This window comes from Amphiura filiformis, chromosome 18, assembly GCF_039555335.1.
Source record: "Amphiura filiformis chromosome 18, Afil_fr2py, whole genome shotgun sequence".
NCBI classification, from domain to species: Eukaryota; Metazoa; Echinodermata; class Ophiuroidea; order Amphilepidida; family Amphiuridae; genus Amphiura; species Amphiura filiformis.
In genome coordinates, this window is record NC_092645.1 from 52,588,403 (window position 1) to 52,613,893 (window position 25,491).

At 39.1% G+C, this 25,491-nt stretch overlaps 2 protein-coding genes across 2 annotated transcripts in view; one reads left to right on the top strand and one right to left on the bottom strand.

Moving 5' to 3' along the window:
- LOC140138801 (aspartate--tRNA ligase, mitochondrial-like) overlaps window positions 1-8,842 on the bottom strand; it is a 48,699-nt gene extending 39,857 nt beyond the window's left edge. Inside the window, exons 1-2 of the mRNA XM_072160572.1 lie at window positions 8,669-8,842; window positions 1,207-1,370 (exon numbers count right to left, since the gene is read on the bottom strand). Coding sequence (XP_072016673.1) covers window positions 1,207-1,370; window positions 8,669-8,759 — 255 coding nt within the window. The 5' untranslated portion in view covers window positions 8,760-8,842. The remainder of the gene's footprint in view (window positions 1-1,206; window positions 1,371-8,668) is intronic.
- Window positions 8,843-9,117: 275 nt separating this feature from the next.
- The window catches only part of LOC140138809 (rab-like protein 6), a 45,918-nt gene continuing 29,544 nt past the window's right edge, over window positions 9,118-25,491 (top strand). The window contains exons 1-3 of the mRNA XM_072160581.1: window positions 9,118-9,702; window positions 16,799-16,886; window positions 22,753-22,887. Coding sequence (XP_072016682.1) covers window positions 9,664-9,702; window positions 16,799-16,886; window positions 22,753-22,887 — 262 coding nt within the window. The 5' untranslated portion in view covers window positions 9,118-9,663. The remainder of the gene's footprint in view (window positions 9,703-16,798; window positions 16,887-22,752; window positions 22,888-25,491) is intronic.

Sequence of the window (25,491 nt, forward strand, 5' to 3'; positions counted from 1 at the left end):
ATCCAGAGGGGGGTGGAGGGGGTGCGGGCCCCCCGTAAAAATAGCAAAAGTAGGAAAGAGGGGGCGCGCGCCCCCCGTAAAAACGGGAAATGGGGAAAGGAAAGAAAGAGAAAACGAGAAGACAAAAGCAAGAAAAAGGGAAGAAAAGGGTTAAATTGCGCGTAATTGAGTAAGCCTGTGCCTAAAAAACTGCACAGTTGGGTCGATCGAAGGTCTAATAGGTGTAGGTTCTGTGATTATTTTAGGCATGCTTGAAGTAAATGAAGGCAGGTCCTCGGCCCAAAAGCACGTGAAAATCATAGTAGGCCCCCTACTGCGAGCCCGCTGATATAAAGCTCTGGACCAGTGTAACATTTAAAATTTTGCAAAAAAGTGGACCTTCATTTTGCAACATTTCCCCCCTCAAGACACCCTCTACGTCATCGGCGACGGAACCAGTGGCCCCTCCACTTTTTTGACCGGGGACCCTACCCCCTCTGTCGCGCAAGCGCGACGCGATGGCCGCTTTGAATTTCAGTACATCACCCTGACTGCCCCCCCACACTTTCAAAATCGTTCCGCCGCCGCTGCTCTACGTAGGCCTATGCGTAATGGCCGTTTTCGCTTTTGTTTTGGACACACGTACACTTTATATTGTTTTAAGTAATAACTTAATGATTAGGCCTATTGTAATAGTGAATAATGGTCCAAGAAAGGCTTCGATTGGGCCTTCATTCTCACACATTTCGGCCGAACTTTATCTCCGAATTTTACACAATAATAGTGTCAAAATCGTCCACCAAATGGCTTCAATTGGACCTTCATTTTGCAAAATTTTCCAACTTTGTATGTATAAAGAAGTTGCTCTTTTCATTATGCTTTAGATACCCGGAACTTTATGTTTAAAGCAATTGAATTTATACAATAATATTGAAAACTTGTCCACGAATGGGTTTATGGGCCGTTATGGTCATTTCACCTTTTCACACTAATTTTCCGCTCTTTCAAACTCAAATTTTACACAATAATAGGGTCAAAATGGTCCACCAAATGGCTTCAATTAGGTCTTCATTTTGCAAAAGTTTCTCATTTCTGAGGGAGCACATCACCCTCAAACACCCCCCCTGCGTCGCGTAAGACGACGCGATGACGCTTTCAGCGGCCATAAAAATCTCATGTATTTTGCGCCCCCCCGTATTTTTTCTCTCTGGATCCGCGGCTGCATACCTGTTCCTTGAGCACCACCTGTGTTGTTCCAAAAGAGTCCCTGAGTGTTAACATGAAGTCATATCGTCTATGTTGTATCCATCCGCATAGTGTAACCTCTTTACCCACATGAGAGTTACGTAACTCTCCACAGGAATGCGTCCGCAAACTGAACGTACTTGGTCCTAATGATAAATAAATTGAGATAAAAGTGGGTGAAGTATGTTCCAAAATCAATTATTAAATGTCAAAGATGTATACATTTATACAATGCTTCAGCAATTAAACATATAAAGCCATGCACTATTCAAGTAGAACACTTCCCCACCTCCCTTCCAGTGTTCAAAATATGCCTCAAAAAGTTAGGCCAGCCGGGCTTGACCGTAAAAAGTTACCGGCCAGCCGGGCCGGCAACTAGATGCCAGTCAGAAAAGTTACTGGCCAGGCCAAAAAGTTACAGGCCAATGGCCGGCTGACCGGCCCTATTTCGAACGCTGCTCCCTTCCGCCACCTCCCTCCCCCCACCTCCCTTCCCCCACCTCACTTCCCCACCTCTCTTCCCCACCTCCCTTCCCCACCTCCCTTCCCCATCTCCCTTTCCCATCTATCTTCCCCCATCTCCCTTCCCCCACCTCCCTTCAAAACGTGATACATCCATTTTCACCAATTTGAGATATATTGAGCAAATTAAGGTGGTACTACTCCCCCTGATAAATTTTGTGACTAATTTTGCATTTTTCTCAAAAACTAACTAAACACTGGTAACAAAAGGTTTTTTTTAATCTTTGGACAGCCATAGTATTACTGTGTATGATTTATTAACAAATTACAAATTTTTAACACCAGAAAAGACGGAACAAAACAAACACAGACAACAATGAAACAGACACAAAAAAGTCACAAGGACAAGTTTCCCATGTTATTTTCATTAGGTGTGCACAGAATGTGAAGAAAAAAAGGTTTAAAGGTGAGGAAATAGGATGGCAGGCAAATTGGTCTTAATGCCCATTAAGGTCAAACGAAAATGTCTTAAAATGTTTGCCCAATTTACCTTTACCTTCTGCGATCCTATATTCAGTATTAAGTTTCATTCTCACAAAGTTCATAAAAGCTTGGAAACTGGGAGAGGTCTTTTGAAATTTACATCTATGAATATAAAACTTCAACAAAAGTTATGTATATATAGGGGCAAGGAATCGAATTACTTCACTAAAATTTCAGTGATTCAAGACAAGTGGTTCATTATATATGTTTAAGAAATGAGATACATTCTAGCGGTACCTCTCAGGGTTCGATTTAGAAAATAAAATTTACATGCACAACTCTGGTTTTTTCCTCAAAATGCGCTGAATAACACAAAATTTTGCATGCACAGGCAAAATTCTACATGCACAGAGCCAAAGTTACATGCATTTGTGCATGTAAAACCCCTCTAAATCGAACCCTGGTACCTCTTTTCTTATCATAAATAACGTACCGCTTGTCTTGAGTCACATAGTAACTGGATTCCTTGTCCCTATAACAACTTTTGTTACCAGTATCTTATTATTTTTTGAGAAAAATGCAAAAATAGTCACAAATTTATGAAGGGGTGTAGTCCCACCTTAAGCTGCTAAAATATAGAGTAAATAATCAGAAAATATGTACCGGGTAATACTTTGACCATATCTCAAAAAAGTATACTTTAGAGTTACAGGGACTGTTGTTTGGAATTTGCAGGGGAGCATTAAATACATTTTGTAGCTCTTCTAGATTTGGAGCCTTCAAGGAGAGCTGTTTAGAGCATAATGGAATGTAAGGAGAGAACAGTCAATTAAGGATAGCTACATTAAAAATCACTCTCCTACATTTATATGTATGTATCAGATTTAAGGAGAGCAGTAGAGAGATTGCTCTCGCTTTCCTCATTAGGCAGTCCTTGACGTGTCATTAGCACCATTTTGTACTCAATAAGTTCAGAAATGGCATTCATTGTGTTTTGCGATGAATCTCGTCATATTAAATATACATGTACGGGAATATCTAGTCCATTACATTGTAAGGTTTACAAAATAGAGTTCCTAAAAATTTGATGTGCAAATGATATTTTGGTATTCCGAACCCGAGGGGCAAACAAATTTTGGTGCACCATATTTTACCGATCCAGGCGGCCTTGAGGTAAATTCAGTGGCGGCGCCAGGAATATTTTTCCGGAGGGCACTGAGGGGCAAAGTGAATTTCAGGGGGGGGGGCAAAATCAACAAATTTTGCTCAAAATTACCGCAAAAAGGTGACATTTTAAGTAATTTTGGGTTTTTACTACAGAGGGCAAGAGTTCTGACGGGGGCATTTTCACCCTCATGCCCCCGTGGTGCCGCCACTGGGTAAATTATTGCACAGCCCAGTCTAACTTGTATTAACTACAAATTTTGAATGCTTGAGGACTTGTTCTCAAGTTTACGTTCTGTGCAAGTGACTCTGGGATTTACTATGCATTAAGTGCTTTGCGCTTTGCTTGAGACCCGGGGGGGGGTGGAGGTTCACTCATACCATTTCATTTTGATACCGCGTGAGATTTGAAAAACGGACGCCGCATATCTTTCAAGTTTCAATTCCCAATTAATGGCCTCAAAAACAGAAAATGATTTTAATTTTGGCTGAGCATGCACGAAAAATTAAAACCTGTTTAGTGTTTGTGCATAGAATAGCACTAAAAACAGTGCAAACAGACTCACACTGCACTGTCATGCCAACCATGCATGCATGCACGATGATGCAGTGATCCAGTTCCAATAATCGAAACTCCCGGCTCCGACCGGGAGTTCCAACAGGTGCTGTGTATGTGTTTGTATGTGCTTAATGTGCATTCACATACACACTTAGCCGTCGGTTCGAAGAAATCGTTACTCCAAAAATGATTGCAAATTACACATTTGTAATCATTTTTCACCACAAAATATGATATGAAAACACAGGTGAGCAATGTATGAATATATGGAGAGGTGACCGTGAAACAGGTTATTAATTATTGTCAATATTAATATTTTGCGACATTTATAATGAAAATAATTAACACTCCAGCCACCCTGGTTCTATGCTCATGTCCGGTTGACATCGTCTTGTGTCAGCTCTGTTATTTTTTGCTCAAATGTCACTCGTGTGGTGTTCTTTTCACCATTAATCTCACCCATAATCATCAATAAGATCGTGGAACACTACTGTGGTCTATTGGTTTCCGGAATCCTTTGCTGAAAGTGGAGTTTGATCACCATTGCATTTCTCCATTTTGGAACCAACTGTGACTGTGTGGACAAGGCTGCAAAATTTTGCACCCGGCTTCCCGCCAGTAGTCATTGGAAAATATCATCCAATCATCCTTGAAGATCTTCATTTGTTCTTCTAGTTTTAAGTGCATGCCTATCTGGAATTTATTTGATGTGGTTACTGCTGCTGCATCATCTCTATTTTGGTGAGCTCTTTCCATTTTTTATTAAGCTTACTTTATTGAACATTGACATTGTGGGCGTGGCTGCTATATCTAACTTCGACTTTGTGACCCAGATAAGCTTTACTAAATCTCAACTCAACCAAATGTAATTTGGATTATTTGTTCCTTCACAATGAAGTTGCTTCAGTGCTCCTTCTCTCTGACTATTATGGTCATGTGCCTCATGCATGTGCTCACTGAGTTTCACGCTGGTACCAAATACATCCATGACCATGCTAAATCGGGAAATGACACCAATGCCAATGGAAATTTTCCTCATCAAGCTTCAACCCCAAACATTGTTGTGTACTGGATTCAATTGGCTGGCTTGGACTTTAAAGACCCGTCCTTTACAGTCTCGTCTAACATCGACAGATTTGATATTACAGAAGCCAAACCAGTTCATGTTTTCAATGCATTAAAACGTCAACCAGTCAAATCATTCAAATTTAGCTCTCGAAGTAATCGTGCCTATTTGATGGTGATCTTACTTCTTGCCAATGACACTGAACTTAATCCAGGTCCACGCCCTATAAAATATCCTTGTCTGGTTTGCCATAAACCTGCAAAATGGGGCCAATCTTGCCTACAATGCGACTCATGCGACGGTTGGTATCATACTGCTTGCATGGGCATGCCTACTGAACTTTACGAAACTTATGCTAATTCCAGCATTGCATGGATTTGTAGTGATTGCGGCCAGTCTAATGTAAGCCCACCTGCTTTCAACTCCATCTCTGGTCTGCCATTGTCTAACTATTTTAGCTTCCTGGAGTCATCAGATACTGAAGAATCTTCTAGCCTACAAAATGAAGATACTTTACCTACAATACAACAGGGCAACAGATCAACCACTAGTAAAAAGAAACCCCATAATAACCAAAATCTTAAATTTATTGTGGTGAACTGTGATGGTCTGTACAGTAAATTTCCTGATTTACAGGTGCTCATAGATAGTCACAGACCGGACATAATCATCGGAACCGAGTCGCATCTCAATAGCACCATTTTGTCACCCGAAATCACCCCCCCTGGCTTCACCACCTTCAGACGTGACAGGTCACATGGAAGGAAAGGGGGAGTGTTCATTATGGTAAAGGACTCTCTTATTGCTACAGAATGTGATGTTACTGTTACAGAATCAGAACTTTTGTGGATAGAGCTACACATTCAAGGTAATAAGCCCCTTGTTGTGGGATCATTCTACCGCCCTCCCAAATCACCCATCTCCAATTTACAGGGCCTATCTTCATCGCTAAAAGATATTGATTCTAAGTTTAAGAACGCTACTGTCATCATTGGAGGTGACTTTAACTTAGCCGACATTGATTGGGTAAACCGCTCGGTTAAACCGTATGCCATTGAACCAACTAAGTGCTCTGCTCTTCTAGATATTTGCAATGACCACTTCCTAGATCAAATGGTTACTAAGCCTACCAGAATATCTGGAGCAACTCGCAGCATCCTGGACCTTGTGCTTACCTCCCATCCTGGCTTCATTAGTAATTGTGATGTATCTGCAGGAATAAGTGACCATGAGGTTGTTTCTTTCGATGTGAACTTTAAACCTAAACTCAACAAGAAAGTGCCTCGAAGATCTTTGTGTGGCAAGGCCGACATGGACGGCCTACGATTTAACCTCTTGGGCTTCCAACAACAGTTTTTTGCCAATGATCCTGAGAGTTATTCTGTGCAGGACAACTGGGACAGGTTTAAGCATGAAATTAATGGCTTAATGGAATCATTCATTCCAACAAAAATGTCCAAAGCTCGCCAGTCCAACCCCTGGATCACCAATGCGGTCAGAAAGAAAGCGAAAAAGAAACAAAAATTATACAACAAGGCAGTCCACGCAGGCAGCTCGTCAGACTGGGATGCCTATAAATCATATCAAAAAGCATTAAAGAAGGAAGTCAGACATAACTATTGGGATTATCAAAACAAAATGTGTTTTGATCCGGATGATAAAAACAACAAATCTTTCTGGAGCTTCGTTCGTTCCCTAAAGCAGGACATTTCCAATATTACATCTTTAAAAGATGGATCCAAGATTATGTTTAGCGCAAAGGGCAAAGCTACTACTTTTAACAATCAGTTCCAATCGGTTTTCACCAGTGAGAATATCTCCAATATACCGGACATGGGTAAACCAGTAGCTCCACCTATGAAACACATCTCAGTATCATCTGATGGGGTCCTCAAACTTCTTCAGGAACTCAAAATCAAAAAGGCAACTGGACCTGATATGATCCCTGCCCGGATTCTGAAGGAGTGTGCTGCTGAAGTGGCCCCAATTTTGTCATTTATATATCAGCAGTCATTAGACTCCGGTGTGGTGCCATCCGACTGGCGTACTGCCAACATTGTGCCTATATACAAGAAGGGGGATAAAAGTATACCATCTAACTATCGCCCCGTATCCATTACCTCAATATGCAGCAAAATCATTGAACATATAATCTTCAGTCAAATAATGGGACATTATGATAACCATCACATTTTAGTTGACACCCAGCATGGATTTCGTCCGGGACGGTCTTGTGAAACTCAGCTTGTCGTTACCACTCAAGATCTTGCCAAAGCTTTGGATGACCGCCAACAAGTGGATGCTGTAGTGTTGGACTTCAGCAAAGCTTTCGACCGTGTTCCTCACCAGCGACTGTTAGCTAAACTCCACCACTACGGAATTAACGAGTCTTTACTATTCTGGATTCAAAACTTCCTCACCAAGCGGTCGCAAAGAGTGGTCATCGACGGGCAGTCATCTGAATCGGTCCCAGTTACATCAGGGGTTCCGCAAGGACGGTACTTGCCAGAGCCACTTTTGTTTCTGACATTCATTAATGACCTACCATCCGGCATCACATCCCAGCTCCGCCTCTTCGCAGATGACTGCCTCATGTACCGATCCATCACTAACATCCATGATTGCAATATGTTTCAACAAGATCTAGATCGTCTTCATCAGTGGTCAACAACATGGCAGATGCAATTTAACACCGACAAATGTCATGTTATGCGATTCACTCTCCGTCGTAACAACATCCTCACAGAGTACCATCTAGGAGGCAGCCAGTTGACCACCGTATCTGAACATCCATACTTGGGCCTCACCTTGTCTTCAAACCTGTCTTATCAAACCCACATCACCAATGTCACCCGGAAAGCAAATAGAATATTAGGTCTCCTCCGTCGTAACCTTCGTGGCTGCTCGCAGAAGATCCGTCAGCAAGCATATATCTCACTGGTTCGTCCACATCTGGAGTATAGTAGTGCCGTGTGGAACCCGTACATCAAGAAAGACGTGACGCGGATTGAAATGGTTCAACGCCGGGCTGCAAGGTTCACTCTCGAAAGATACCAACGTCGAGATAGTGTGTCGGCCATGCTGGAAGATCTTCAATGGGACACCCTCGAGAAGCGACGCCAGGCAGCAAGCCTCATCTTGATGTACAAGATCCGTTCACAGCTGGTTGCCATCAATCCAGAGCACTACCTCACTCCAATGTCAACAACCTACACCAGATACTTCCATCCAAATAAATTCCTGATTATTCCAGCACGCATCCAACTTTATCAGAACTCATATTTTCCTCGCACAATTATTTGGTGGAATACCCTCCCCGCATCAATCTTGACCGCCCCCTCAGTGGAGGTCTTCCGGGGAGCAGTAACAGCCAGCATCTAAGCGGCCTCCCTTTTTACTTGCACGATGATTGTCATCTTGTACATAGCACTGCCTGCACATCTGGTCAATGCACCGCACATGAGCATAGACCTCACCCTTGGCTCTACACCCTGACTTATGGGTTCTGCCTAGTATTTTACGTAGACGTAGACCCTATATGGCACCTTCTACAACTTGAGAACAAGTCCTCAAACGTTCGAAATTTGTAGTTACTACAACTGGCAGTGATCTATTAAAAAATGAAGAAAGCTTACATTTGAACTCATGAACTTGAGCATGTCAAGTTGAACTGCATGACTGAAGGCAGAGAATTTATAAAATACCGGTACCTGAATGCTGTGATCTTATCACTGCCCGAACATATGACGATGCTAACTGATTTCTTATCAACACTCGACAAGCACCGCATATTTTCTCCATCACCGAATTCACCCTCTACAAATTTACAGCAAACTTTTGCTTCGTCGAGTCAAGTTTGTAAACAAACCACACGTGAGATTTATAATCAGGTCAGCTGTAAGAGTATTTCCGGGTTCATAGTTCAAAGGTTGAGACGACATTTCACACAAGCGGATGAATACTGAACGTTTATTTTTCATGTTTTCAATAAAATAGCAAAGTAAATTCACAGAAAACCTCGATAATAATAAAATTAAGTAATTTATTGAGACTATGATTAATGAAAATATAATTTTAGGCGGTAAAATCGATGCAATAGTGAACTAATTAGATGACGTCAGGCGGATGTTTCTTATTTTCGTCAAAGGTGTTGCACGGCACCAGCAGACTGTGGATGATCAATCTACTGTCAAAGGGCAGATTTTCGATAAAAATATGTATTTTGTCGACATTATATTTACCATGTTGAAATGAATTAGTAAGGAGACAAGTACTGCTTGCTACGGTTCGATTGCCATTGTTGATAGTGGTTAATAAGAAGTATTCTGCAGCTATTTTATCTGGCACTAGACACAGGATTTGTTTTGACTTCATCAATTCTGACACGACCTCTCTGACAGATGCAGACTGAGACTCCAGTGAGTGACACTGACTACAGGCTACACTCTCTGCACTGTATGACGGGAGGATACTTACAGAAACGTGTATAGAAAACATTGATGTAGCTTTAGTCCTTTTAGAATATGAAAGCTAACATTGTTGCAAAATAACAATTTTTGGAGAAAAAGTTCATTTGATCGACCGCCAACCACATCATTTTCACCTCGTCGGATCCCAAACAGTGGGAAAAATAAATTAAAATTAAATGCCAAAATTAACTTTCATCAATCTGTTGCTTCCTAACCAGTGAAGTTCTATAAGCAAAATGTTGTCGGCACTCAAGAAGTTTGTGACAAATGAACAGGTAAGGGTATTTAAAAAAAGTTTTGTTAAAATTCAATAAAAACTTAATAAAGGCTAATACAAGTCAATTCCCAGTTTCCCGTTACATTATTTTTCATGACTGTGTAGGTGACCATTTCATTATTCATTATTTTATACCATTTCATTATTGCATCTATTACAGGTGTAAACCAATAACTACCCTTGTATATAGTACAAGGAACTTTTACGATGTCCTCATTCACAAACTGATACTATCTGTCCATCGTATAAGCCTCTTACCGTACGATAATGTGGTGAAGGAATATTACACACTCAAGAATAGGCTCCATCATCATTTGGTTCTGATCCCTCCCAGTCTCCCGAAACATCAAAACATCAAAAGCGTTGCACTTATACTTACTTAAGACTGTCCTTTTTCACATAACGCATAAACAAAGTAGGGCCAACTTGCCTAGAAATGGTCAAATTTTGGCAAGAAATATCTCTGTGTAATCCTATGTAAGTCCCATATCACATCGTTATCGGCAATCGAGGTGTTTTTTTTCTGAAGTTTGGTTGGTACCACCAGCGCCATGCATGTGACGTGACACAGCTAAAATAATCGATCGGGGATCGTTAAAACGTCACCAAATTTCAAAACACAGAAAGCAGTAAACTTAATGGCGAGCGGTCCGAATTTTGAGCCATACAAATTTACGTGGTGAACTACCCATGTATAGGCCCTACATGTGATAAATCACAGTTCTTCTTCTTCTTCTTCCTCAGGCCTCCAAAAACCGCGGGAACGCGGGAACGGCGTTCCCAGAAAGGTCACAGAGGTCACAGAAAAAAAATGCTAAAAAAAAAAAAAAAAAAAATTGTTTTTTTTTTTTTTTTTTTTTCAAAGTTTTCAAGCGACCTTGGAGAACCACTGGACCTATTATGAAATTTCAGCATTAAAAGTTAATTAAAAAAAAAAAAAAAAAATCAAGAAAAAATTACGAAAACATTACAGTTTGTTATCCTGTATACGCAAACCATTAACTAATGTTTATTTCTTCATCTATCACATATTATAGATGCATTGGTTTTCCATGCATTTATAATATGTGCTACATGAAGAGGTAAACACTAGTTAATGGTTTACATATTAAGGATAACAAACTGTAATTTTTTTCCATTTTTTTTTTCAAATTATCTGTGAATAATCCTAGCCCTTCAGAATAGGTCTAAGTTGCAGAATACTTCTAAAAAAATGTTAAAAAACAAATAAAAAATTGTGTTTTGAATTTTTTTTACCGACATCCAATAATCGGTTGAGCCCGAGATGTGATTATATCCGGTATCAATCATATATACTATATATGTACTATGACTTACGACAAAAAAATGACAACATTGTTGGCAATTTGTGAGTTTTGACAGTAATACTTTGAAATTTTAAGTTGTGTTTTTTTGTGAAAAAGGATGTAAATTTTTATAGAAAACTGTTCCAAAATAAGGCTCAGATTGCACAAGAGAGCATCTAAACCCTGAGAGCTTCCAGGGCCCTTCAGCGGGCCCTGGACCCCGGCCGTTAGGACTTTGCGCTCGTGATGTCCGCTACGCGCACATAGGCCTATTTCAGTTATTTCACAGAAAATTTCCAGCACTTGTCATTAAGTTCCCAGACAGCAAAAAATTTTCTGGAGGCCTGTTCTTCCTTATAAGTGCCTCCCTCATATATGTATGAGTATTGTCGTATTGCGTTACTTGGTACTTGGTAGTTCTTCCTCCTAAATACTCCAAAAAGAGTTTTAACTGGAGGTCGGAGAGAGTGGTCTAATTGATGTGAATTGCAGGGTCGGATTTGAGAGCTGTTTTGAAGGTCAATGGTGAAGGCTGGTCTACTGTGGTATGAAGGAGCCTGTTCCATTCCCTGGTGGTTCGGATGAAGAATGAGTTTGCATTTGCATCTGTGTTTGTGTGTTGCTGCTGGAATTGCTGTGAGTGTCCTCTTCTGGGTCTGGTTGTTTTGGGCTTGATGTGGTCGGAGTGCTTAATCTCCAGGTGGCCATTCAGGATCTTATAAAAGCAGGTAAGCCGATGGCACTTCCTTCTTTCCTGAAGCGAGGACCAATTCAATTCTTTCAGGATGGCAGTGATGCTGGTATCTTGCCCATAAGTGTTGGACACAAATCTTGCAGCCCTCTTCTGGACTCTTTCAATGGTGTCAATGTTCTTCTTGGTAAAGGGGTCCCAAGAAGCTGTGGCATAGTCTAAGTGGGGTCTAACGAGCGTCAAGTACAATAATTATTTTTCCTTGACAGATGGAGCACAGTGATAAAAATTTCTTCGGATGAAGTTAAGCACCCTGGTTGCTTTTGATGTAGCATACTCTGTCTGTTTGTTCCAACGAAGATCACGTTGAAAGTGGACACCTAAATACTGGGTATTATTCGTCTCCTCTACATTGTAGGTCGACTCCCATCATGGAGTAGTTGCAAGGTTCTGGATTCCTCTTGCGGGTGATCCTCATGGTTTTACACTTTGATGGATTAAATCTCATGCCCCATGTTTGGGCCCACTCAACCATTTTGTCTAAATCTGCTTGTAGCTGGTGTTCATCTTCAGCTGACTTGATGTTGTTGTAAACCAGGCAATCATCAGCAAATAAGCGGGTGGTACTAGAGATGTTTTCATGGATGTCATTTATGAACATGAGGAAGAGATGAGGACCCAAAACTGTCCCCTGTGGAGCTCCACTGAGAACTGGTTTCCAGTCGGATGAGTTCCCATTCACCACTACACGCTGGAAACGTTTGGTTAAAAAGGAAGCAATCCACTCTTTGGTTTTGTTTCTGATGCCATAATATCCTATCTTGAGAAGGAGCCGGTTAATGTATGTGGCATGACATCAAAAGCTTTTGAGAAGTCAAGCACTCCCAAGTCAGTAGTATGTTTACTGTCCAGATTCTGTAGCAAATCTTGTGAAGTGAGGATGAGTTGGGTTTCAGAGGATCTCGCCATTTAAAAGCATGTTGGTTGTCTGCGATGATGTTAAACTTGTTCAAGTGTCTCATCACCTGACTATCCACGATGTGCTCCAACAATTTGCAACATGTACTGGTCAAGGACACCGCCTGTAATTGGCAGGATCGGTGGTGGTACCTTTCTTGAAAATGGGGCTTATGTTTGCTCTCCTCCAGTCGAGTGGCAATGAACCAGAGTCCAAGGACTGTTGAAATATGAAAGTCAATATAGGCGCAAGTTCGTGAGTCGCCAGTTTCAAAGCCTGGTTCTGGATCTCATCTGGTCCAATTGCTTTGGAAACTTTGATGTCGTTAAGAAGTTTCTCGACTCCTTCAGTCTGGATTTTAATCTCAGGCATGTCTGGGTATGGACTATCAGGCAAAATGGGCATTGATTCCGGATCTGAGTCTTCTCTTGTAAAAACACTCTGGAACTGGTTAGCAAGAACCTGGGCTTTATCAGAGTCACTTGTAAACAGCTCGCCGTCAACCTTCAGTGGCTGCACACCAGTGTTATCTTGGCGCCTGGATCTGATGTAACGCCAAAATATTTTGGGGTCTTCTGACTCAGCTACTGTCTGCACATGTTCTCTGTGTGCCTTCCGGAGAGCTCGGTCCACTTGCTTGCCGATACTGCAGAACTTATCCCAATCAGATCTTAAACCACTCTTTTTTGCTCTCACGTAAGCTTTTTCCTTCTTGCTGCAGAGTCGCTTCATCTTGGAGTTAAACCACGGTGCCGGCGGTCTACCTTTAACACGCTTATGTGGAACTAGTTCAACCACGAAGCGAGTTCAGAGAATCTTTAAACCAGGTCCAATTTCCTCTACGGTACTTGTCTCCGCAGACGAGCAAAGAATTCTTCGCTCAAAATAGACGATCTTGCTTTGAACTCACTCTCGCCGACCTTACGCCACAGAGGGATGTTTCTGGGGGGTTTAACTTGAAGCTTGGCTTTGGTGGAAATGGTGCTCTGGATGATGCAATGATCACTTATGCCTGCATGTGGCCTCACATTTTGCATCAGAGAAGGATGAGTGGTGAGCAATAAATCAAGTGTGTCCTCAGTCCCATTCACATCTTTCCTGGTAGGAAAATTCACTTTCTGTGACAGGAAATTATCATTAGCCACTAGCCACTGGGGGGCCAGGCTTTAAATTAATATCTCCAGCGAGCAAATTAACAAGGAGGAAGAGGGGCAATCTTCCCCTGGGGTAGCCAAGAAAGGGCGTGGCGCTCATAACAATACCCTTCCCCGCATACGGGTTCGCACTGCATGAATGTGAAACTTGTAAGCCTCGGTGAAATTGCACGGATAGTCTATAAAGTTCAGCGGCACATCAATGTCAACAGGATTGAAAGTTGAGTCAAAAAAAGGAATGATCCTACCGCTTATCTTCCGTGTAGTCCTGAGTGTCTCACAGTAAGGTACAATGCCATACAAACCAAAGAGTATGATCCCAAAAATCTCCCACGGCGATCCAATGCGAATAAAAACATGGTGGAACCGGTCAGTTAAAATTGAAGCAGTAGGCTACGTCACGACTAAAAATTGCACACACTGATGAGTTGAAGTTGAATCCAGGTTAAAAATGTTCAAAAACGCCTAAAAGTCCACAGTAAAATAACACATCAAAATTGGTTAAAAATTGGGTGGATGAGTTGTAGAAAGTAAATCTGCAAGCGATGATGGAACTCAAGTAAAACAACTCGGTGACGCAGCAGTAATTGCACAACAATGGTATCCACGTATCCAATATCAAAACATCCAATGGCGGGAAAAATTTAAAGTCTTTAAAATACAGCTCCAGTGGTCCAAAAATTCTCCAAAAGTCGCCAAAACGGTGTCGAATAAATAGCGGAGAGGGTAATAAGGGCAAAAATTTGGAATAAATCGAAAAAGTGGAGAATAAATTAGAAAAATTTGGTGTAAAAACGGGAGCTCCGAAAAGTGCGACCACTCTCTCTGACGTCTCTCTATTGAATTGACTGCGTACAGACAAGCTGTACTTATTTTTTACTCTGGAACCTAGAGTAGATGAGTGTATTTTGAAGTACAGTCAACATGACCGGGATGATCCCCTGCTCTTTTCGAATAGCCTGTGACGTTCTTTAACATGCACACTACATTAATGTGAGAAAACACGGGACCGACAGCTTAAAGTGCCCTCCGGCTCCGAAGCACTAAGCAAGTAGAGTGAAGTGTCTTGCTCAAGGACACAAAGAGCCGGACCTGGGATTCGAACCCTTGACCCTTGGGTTCACAGTCCTATGCCTTAACCGCTAGGCCACGCTCTCCTCTATGGGTATTTACACTGATTTTGTGATAAAAAACGTGTTTTTTATTTTACTTGGGCTAACATTGCCATTATTTACCTAGTTCCAGTAACTGTAACTCAGGCTCAGCATACTCAGGTCCGTAGATAGGGTCATTATCAGTTTATGATAAAGACTGAAGTCTTCTCTGCTAAGAACTTCACATTTTCCCAATTGATCTGGAATGGTGTGTGTAGACTACTATGTGACCACCAAGGAGGTGAACATTCACTCTTAGATAAATTTATTTTCCCCTGAGGATGACTCGAGAGTGGAACATTTATCATACAACTTCAGCCTTCAAAATAAATAGAGAGCTGCTTTAGCTGAATATTGTGATGCCAAACTTCAACTCCAAAATTAGACCTCTCTTGAAATCACCACTCCAGTTACTTCTGCAGGAAGAATTTGGAGATAATAAACAGTGGCATAGGGGCAGGGGGCACGTGCCCCCCAATCGATCTGAAATTGTAAAATTGTTAAAAGCTTGTGCCCCCCAATCATGGTCGGTGTCCCCAATGTGATGACCCACGCTACGCCACTGGTATACAATACAACATCCAAGAATGTTAGCGTAGTTATGGGTACGGTAGTAATTATAGTAGATATCTGATTTACAGTGAAAATTTCATTTGAATATTTAAAGTATCGGGTAAGAGAATGTGGCAAATGTCCACATAAATACTGTGTACATGTACTGAATACATGCATCTCTGATTATCAATTGTCAGTTTTTAACTTTTTTGTGAAAATCATGGCCAAAATGATAAAGTGATGCAGGCGAGTTATGGGAAACTTGGAATTACTTTCATTAGCCTAAGAAGGCGAGTAATACAGCCTACAGGTCCAGGTCCAGGTCTGTCATGAATTTGAAGTAGAGAGTCTGCTAGTCCGAATAATCAGACCCAGAACAAAATATTAATTTCTGGCATGATCCTGTTCTGGGTCTGAACTGTTTCCATATGAAATCTTGATGGCAAATAGGACAAAAGAAGCACATGGTTCTACAACTTCTACTTGACAGCTTTTTAATCCCTATGTTACGTGAATCACGCTATTGTGGACCATCCTTCTGATACTTGAGTGTTTGGACAAGCGGAACGGTCGAAATCGTCCTCCTCGCCGAATACAAAAGTCAGCGTAATAGTACGGCACTAGAGTCTGCCCTGTATCCCATCTTCCCCACTCCCTGCATCTTTCAATGTTGGGAGGGTCTCACGGACCTGATGACAACATGGCTTTGTCCAACATTGAATTGGGGGAGCAGGGGCAGAGATTCACCAAAAGACAGTCAATTGTGCATACGTACATTATGCTAAAACAATGGTGAACGGGTCTGTAATACATGTTAAGTTCAATGCATGCTAAAATATGTAAAAATGTTATCCATACTGTATTTACAGTGCTCAGTACAATGTATTTGGTGGACTGTTTGTTAGATCCCTTCATTTTGTAACAGAATAATGTTCAGTACAGTTTGTGATTATTAGTGAAACGGCAACATTCGTTAGCTCGTGATCTGCATTTATTTATGTCATTGCATATCTTTCATTTTCCACCACCGTGTTGCACCCTTGGGCAAGGCGCTTTGCCTCACTTGCCTCACCCCACCCCACCCAGGTGTAATGGGAAGCTGTTAGGGGTAGTCACAGTCGTTGTACTGATGAACCCTGCACCAATTGTAGGCTGCAAATGTGGTTCCGACATATTCTAATAACGGCGGAATAAATGTAAAGCGCTTTGAGGCTGTTTACGGCATAAAGCGCTATATAAATATCTACATTTATTTATTTTATTATTTATTTTCAGATTCAAGGAAGGCCTAATGTACCCAGTGGGGTACAGGCCATGGGCCAAAGCCTGCAAAGGAAATTTGCCAAAGGAGTCCAGTATAATAGTAAGTATGGTACATGTACCTGTATCCTGTAAAATGTATGTAAAATTCAAACACTTGATATGCTAGTCCGAATAATCAGACCCAGAACAAAATATTAATTTCTGACATGATTGTGTACTGGGTCTGAACTGTTTCCATATGAAATCTTGATGGCAAATTGGACAATAGAAGCACATGGTTCTACGTGACAGCTTTTTAATCCCTATTCATGTTACGTGAATCACGCTATTGTGGACCATCCTTCTGATACTTGAGTGTTTGGACAAGCGGAACGGTCTTTTGTCTACCTCTCTGTTTGTAAACAAACCAGGAGGTCGAAATCGTCCTCCACGCCGAATACGAAAGTCAGCGTAATAGTACGACACTATAATTGATATGCCAGTATCAAAGCTACAATGTTCCTTTGAGGCTTAAGTACTTGTTTGTTTGTTTTTTGTTAAAGGTGAAAAAGGTGTCCTTGGAACGCTTTAGGCATCTTGAATGAAATCAAAAGTGTATTTTTAATGTGGATAAAAATGTTCAATATTTGGAATTAGAAGAAAGCTGGGCCATCAATTAACACTTTCCCCTTCCCCACCCACATCATTCAATGTTGCGACACTTTGGAGACACGCTGAACACATTTGCACGTTTCAACATTGCACGGGGGAGTGGGGGATTTATTTTCCCCTAAAGACGCTTTAATGTATCAAGACATATTTCGGGGATTGTAGGTGCACATACAGTATATTGTGAAAGTTTACAGGTGTTCAACAACTGTACAGGTGGGGGAATAAGGGCAAGCAATTTTTGGTAGGGCAAAAGGTGGGCAAGCAATTTTTGGCAGGTCAAAATGAGTGGGCAAGAGATTTTTGGCAAGGCAAAAATAGGGTAGGAGAGCAAGACATTTTTGGCATGCATTCATGGGGTATTTTTTACAATGTAAAATACATTTTTTGTAAAACGGTTAAAAAGGGCTTAGAAACACAGTACAGAAACATAAAAATAATGCAAAATTTCTCACTACACTTGCATGATACATGTATCATGTATCTTGACCATTTACTGTTTCCAAATTTGGAACCCAAAACTTTGGCATGTGTAAGGCTAGGTAGGTACATGTACTGCAGGCTATTCAAATAAAAAATATTCAAAATCAACATTATCATTTGCAGTTGTATAAGTTTTGGCTTCACTTGAATTTTTGTCTCCCCCCCCCCCTATCTGTCCCTGGCAGTGGACAGGCCCTATTAAATCCAAATAATGCTACTCCTTCCCACATAACACATGCACACACTATCTGCAGGCTGGTGCTAGTGTATTTACAAACAGACCAGCAAGACAAGTACATGCATACATATGCCAAGGAATATGCATGCATAGTTTCATTGTGTTTTTAAGATGAAGGATTTATTGAGATTTATGACTATTTTTTACATCTGATGATATCAGAAATAAGATTTTTGTGCAGGCCTTGTCGTTTGAGGCGAGCGATCGCTCTCACTCACCACCGCTCGCCCAAACTCAATTTCTAGTGAGCAAATTTTCCACTCGCCATGGACACTAAATATCACTTGCTGCGAATCTCACAAAATCAGCCAGTGAGCGAATCAGCAAATTCCGTATTTAATCGATTTTGTACTCCTCAAAGCGAAGAAAGGTACAAATTTTAGCGCGTGAATGCGAATACCATTTTAAAACGGTCAAAGCTCTACTTGATTATACCCCAATAAGTGTATTGTGAAAAATCAACCACTCGCCTAGCATCATGCTAGCGAGTGATTAAAACCAAACCACTCGCCTTTAAAATCTAGACGGCAAGGCCTGTTTTGTGTGGTGGATTTTGGAAGAAGAAAAAAGAGGGGAAAAAAACTAAATCCAGCAGGAATAATGCACAAATAATTGGTGATTTTACTACTGCGTGTGACAAACTTTTAAATTAAAATGGCCTAATGTGTGAACTTAACACCTTTGTTCCATAACCATTAAGGTATAGGACATTTTTTGTTTTTGCTATAGCCCCCTAATGAAATGTATTTAATTATGTTTGTACTCACTCAGGTAGCATTGTGTGTGAATTTTACATCCGGACTAGAGGCTATTCTTTTTTTATGGGCATTTTAGTGTCTAAAATGGCCCAAAATGAGGGTTTTTCAATATTGCCGTCCATTTCTAATCGTCACACCCATAGGCTTTACATGTAAAATAAAAAGGCTCGTAAAAATTTAATAGCCTCTAGTTCGGATGTAAAATTCATGGACATGCTTTTTGACCAATTACAAAGCTAAGTAAATACTTTTCATTCGGGGGCTATGTGGAATTTTTTTTATGTATTCCTTGTACAATGACATTTCACAATAAAATGTCCATTGGAAACAAAGGTGTTAAGGGGGTACTACACCCCTGGCCAATTTTGTGCCTATTTTTGCATTTTTCTCAAAAATTATAGCACATTGGTGACAAGTAAGATGTATATTATAGTGGCAATGACTACAACTACTGTAGGCCCTACTGAAAATTCAGCAACTCAAAGCAAGTAGTTATTGATTTATTGATCTAATATTAGTTTTCCCTCTGGTTTTACTGTAACTTCACAACTGTTGTCTGTACTGAAATAAAATTTCTAGTGCAGTAGTTGTAGTCCTTGTCCCTGATACATATATCTTACTTGTCTCCAATATGTTATAATTTTTGAGAAAAATGCAAAAATAGGCCGAAAATTGGGCAGGGGTGTAGTACCCCCTTAATGGATAGGAAAATTTCTTCATAAATTTGTGCCTACATCGAGAAATAACAATTTGTAGAATATAGATTAGAATAGAATAGAACAATTTTGAAATTTGTATGCATATGTTGAGTCCATACATGTATCTTTGAAATCACAAGCTATCACAGCCTCAGACAAAAAAAAAGAAAATGCCATGTGTCACAAATGATGTCACGAACTGCTCTTTTCACATGATCTGAATGCCAGCCTCATGGATCAACATCTCCTCCCTAAGCGGTTATGATCCATCTCTCTTGATGCTTTATATAGCATATGGCATCCTGCATACTCAACGCAAATATGTACCCTCAGGAAGACTCTGTGTAAAATGTCACCATATACTAGACCATTTTGTACAGTCGAGATGGATTGGGCTATTCCATTTAAAATTCACACTACCCCTGTGGAAGATTTTGGAAATACCTTCCACAGGGGGAGTGTAGATTTCAAATGGAATGAACACATTTGCAACTTCATTTGAAATTCACCCTCCCTCTGTGGAAGATTCAGGTTGAATCTCTCTAAGAGAGTGCATGCAATTCAAATGGAACTGCCTAATGTGTTCATCCCATTTAAAACTCATCCCACTGTGGAAGATAGTTCGCATATCTTCCACAGGGTAGTGTGGATTTCAACTGCTGAATAACCCATTGTGTATGGTGGGGTTATCAAGCTCAAATATATCTACAAAGACTAATTTCAGTTCATAAGAACACTAAAAACAATTAAAACATGAAATATTAAAATTAAGAGCAAAAACTACATTGTGTTACTCAATAGTTTGAATGCTTAGACTTGTGCCAAGTCTTTGAATCTTGTGACTCTAAGAAAACTGTCAAAATTTCTTTTCTTTTTTTTTTCTTTTTTTCCCCAAAGTTGCAAAAATACTAGTACAATTTTTCTTTTATTGCCGGTTAGTACCAACTAAAGTTTTAAAGATAGAGATTCAACTAGTTGTTTCAAAAATACAATAATATTTTTTAATCCCAAAAATTAGTACCGGGGGGGGGGGGGTATCTTATTTAAAATTTTGGAATCAAGATTAGATCAAATTGTACAATTGAGTAGAGATGGAATAAATACTAAAATTCACAGTTGATATCAACATTCCTAATGAACTTGTTCAAAGAAATACTAATCTATTTTTACAGAAATGTTATAATAATTAATATGCTTTTTCCCAGGGTTGCCAACTTTTGGGGATTGCATGGATGGATTCATATTGTTGATGGGCATACCAGGATGGAAAATATGAAATATTATTTACCAACTACAATGTGTAATAATTTGTATCACCATGGGGCTCAAGAATGTAAAAAGTGTGTGTGTGAGTGGGGTGGGGGTTTGTTGGTGGGGGTGTGTGGGAGCGGGGGTATATTGGTAGTGGACAACATTTTGATGATGTGTGAGATTTTACTATACCTAATACCTTGTATGAGAGTTGGCATATTTGTTATGATGAGCTAATTTGCATAAAGAAATTTCAACAACAAAAAAATATTTTTTAAACTTCGGGGGGATCTAATTAAATTTGAATTTTCAATAATCATTTAGATAAATTTGCATATTTTTTCAAAAATATTTTCTTTAAAAAAAAAATTGTTTGAATAAAAAAATTTTGTAATTTATTTGCTCCCTTATTTGTTTCTAAAATGCTATGATGAAAAGACATGTTTTAAGAGGTTCTTGGTTTTAAATGGTTATATCATTTATTGAAACACTTCCTTCAAGCTAGAGGTAAGCTTTTGGGGAAATAACAAAAATATTAAGGGCCTCCCCATTTTTATGATGGGTTGACAAAGCCTTTGCAATTGCAATTTTACACAGAAATGAATAGTAAATTTGTTACAAATTTTATAAATAATAAGGACCTCCCTCATTAAATTTGGAAAGTGTTGATATAGGCCCTACATGTTATTTAATTAACTTGGCCTAACTGTCATGACTGATACATAGTATACAGGTTGTATCAAAATGATTGGTAATTGCAAAGCCTACCTCTTCCAAATGCAACATTGGATATCATATAATGTCCAGAATGTATCTAGATTTGCGACTTGCTATACAAGTCCACAAATTATTTGGATCTTCTGCTGAATTTTAATGTGTAAACGCATCCATTATCAATGAAAACTGATGGGTACCAATCATAATTTGATGTCATGTACACAGAGAGCAAAAACTACATTGTGTTAGTTGACCTGCCACAGCGTGTACATGTAACTTTTAGCAACGTTATGTACCCGGCACTTGACTAACAGAAATGTTTTACATTATTTAGCCAAGCTATGGTGAGACTAAAAGGATAAATGTATTTGTAGCTTTAGGGCTGCAATACATTTAATTGCTTCAATATCTCAAACATGTTGGCCCAGCATGTTGGGTGGTTTCTACCTAATGTGTAGTCTTGAACCCAACCATTTATTTTATATGTGACATGATTTGGTCCATGGGGGCCAAAGGCGGCAAATTTTTAATTGAGATAAAGGCAAAAAATATGGAGTAAAAAACAATAAAATATAGGAAAATAGAGCTCACAAAATGTCAGAACTTTAAAACCAAGTATGCCAGACCTTTGGTGTTTCAGTATATGATAGCCTATTGTTTGTGTAAGATAATAATTATTGTAACTCAATTTTCGAAAATGCCTCCTTTGGCCCCCATGGAGCAGATCGTGTTACATATCTTTCTTATATTACATAGTTGAATAGGCCCAATATTTTTAATGGTTTGTATAGTTAGATATTTAAGGCCCATTCAGTAAATGTGGACACATCACACTACACCAAAAGTCCCAATTTTTGGGCCAGATTTAATGCAAATTGCCAAATTAATTTTTATGAAATTTTTTAAAAAGTAGACAAAATTAAGAAAAAATGGGAATTTTTTTTTAAATGACCCATCCATTTATGCCAAAATTGGCTTAGCAAAAGAGGTCATTGATTTATCCAAATGGCCAAAAATGAGACCCATGCATGTTTGCAGTACATCCCTGTACATTCATTTGTACTGGGTATTTCCCCCTATCTGCATGCTTGAATAGAGCCATTTTATTTTATTTAGCGCATTGTCCAATCTCTTATGCAGATATTTTTGTTTCTGGTCTGTTGTTTTTTGCAGTGAAAGTTATCATCAAAGGGGATAGAAATACAGGCAAGACCACTCTCTTCCACAGACTACAGGGTGAACGCTTTAAGGAGGAGTACATTCCAACACAAGAAATACAAGTCACATGCATACAGTGGAATTACAAAGGTAAGCTACATGTACATGTATTTTCAGGCTCAACCATGGACAAAAGAGATAACAGACTAACTCCAAACAGTCAAAGTCTCGGCATCACCCTATAATGAGGGCCAATTGTTCCATGAAATGCGACAGGCAAAACTGCTACGCACGTACCGCATATTTTGTACGGTCTTTCACATACACGCAAAGACACGCAAAGCTCTATCGCGTATATGCGAAGGACATTGCAGCTTAAATTTCCATCCACTTCATCGCCACATAATAGTAGAATTTTCATATATATTAAATACGGGGGTATCCGGCCACCAATCCCCCGGGATCGAAGCCAATGTGTATGCTATTTACCAGTACTTGCCCATTGTAAAGATGAAATTTAATTGGGTCAAATTTAAAATTGCAGAAATATTGCTACATGGGTAAGTTTAATTGATTTCCTGGTTGAACTGATATCCAGGTGTAACCATATGTATTGGGTAGACTATAGGCTTCATATTGCATTGATCAGTGACATTATGAAATACATAATAACATACACATAAAATATTTGTGTGAATGTAAAAATGACCAATCTTTGAATCTGAAAGCCAACACCCCAGTTGATTGAATTTTCCCCAGGATAAGGCTACATGTATAGTGGCCTAGTACAAGAGGCTGTATGTGGGTGTTTATATAAATATGGAGGCCAGAGTGTGACATTGGGACCAAATTTTCAAATTGGGTTAATGAGAATTTTGTTTTCATTATTTTACACCCTGAGACCCATATTTCACAAAAAAATAATCCGCTTTAATGAAACATAATCCCTATTTGGACAGCAACACAATAAAGTGAGACATAAGACACAAATTAACACCTGTAACAATGACACCAAATTGTTTATTTGTCTTGGAGCTGTAACAAATGTATAGTTGAGGTATGATAATGATTTGCTGGTTTTTAACAAATGTTATCGACATCTTTACTAAGGAAAAAAAAAGATCCTTAATCCTTTGACAATACTTGTGAAAAATGAGAACTTAATGTCCCAATATTTTGTCAAATTACGACCGATTCGGGCAATTATGTTTCAAAATTACTGTAATGTATACCAAAGTATTATCCTTGCTTTGAAAAGAAGTTTAATAATCAAGGATGCATTCATTAGGGATTGGCAAGATTCAAAAATACTACTACAATGTCATAAATATATCCAATGCTCAATGTTAAAAAACATTAACACCTGTAACACTGACACTGGTGTCACTGTTACAGAGTGACATCATGAACTACATAAGCTATCTATCTACACTACCTATTATAATAGCAAGTCCAAAACTAAGTAATATTATGTGAGAAATGTGTAACTAAACAATATTATATTAGTTAACATGCTCAATAATGTAAAATACAAACAAAGTGGCCAGAACTTCTACCTGGGGATGATATAAGTTTCCAAATATTTATTCTAGTTTCCAAATATTTATTCTACAGATCGATGTACATTGCACTATTTAACTTTGATTAAATTTCAGAATAGTTGAATACTTCAAAGATTTATTTTCTTCATTGATAAATGTAGTTATTTTGCTCAGTTTGACTATGGTTCCTCTCAGCAAGCCAAGCTATTACATCTTGTGTTATCTTTAATCTAAGGCTGGCATTTTCGGTCGGGTAAACGGGTACCGCCCGATATTACATTACCCGGGTAGGAAATACCCTCCCCGGGTACCCGAAATTCAAAAAAAAAAAAAAAAAAAAAAAAAAAAAAAATTTTTAAAGTTTTTATTTTTTCGGTTTTTAGTGTCCCTGGACCTAGACCTAAATGCTAGGATCATTCATGGTTGACCTAAAAAAAAAAAAAAAAAAAAAAAAATTCAAGATATTTTGTTATTTTTAATATGAAAATTGATAATTTGTATTCATGTCATAGTCTATTAATGATTTCAAAATGCATTCAAATTCAATACATTTTGAAATCATTAATAGACTATGACATGAATACAAATTATCAATTTTCATATAAAAATAACAAAATATCTTGAATTTTTTTTTTTTTTTTTTTTTTTAGGTCAACCATGAATGATCCTGGCATTTAGGTCTAGGTCCAGAGACACTACAAAACCGAAAAATAAAACTTAAAAAAAAAAAAAAAAATTTTTTTTTTTTTTGGTATTTGGTACCCGGTTACCCGCCCGAAAATTGCGGCGGGTACCCGGGTACAAAATTACCCGAAAATGCCAGGCCTACTTTAATCACACCTGTAACGCTGACACCAAAGTAGTACCGCTGACATTAAAGTACAATGTAGTACCACAGAATGCAAGGAAATGCGTAACCACATCAGGGCGGAATTATTTTCACAAGACTATTTTCTGACTGAGCAACATTATACATAATTTTAACTATTGTATAGTTACTTATCATTTCGAATGTAACACTGACACCAAGCATTAAATTTAGTGAGGGTTGGCTTGATGCGCCAAAGTTGAAAGACATTTAGAGAAGTTAAAATGTTACAGCATCATGTTACTCAAGATATTATTCAAAGTAGAACTGAATCATTCAGGTGGTTAATAAACTTAATTTTGCTGTTTTCTGCAAGTGACATATCTTGTAGCTTCTTGTTAAACA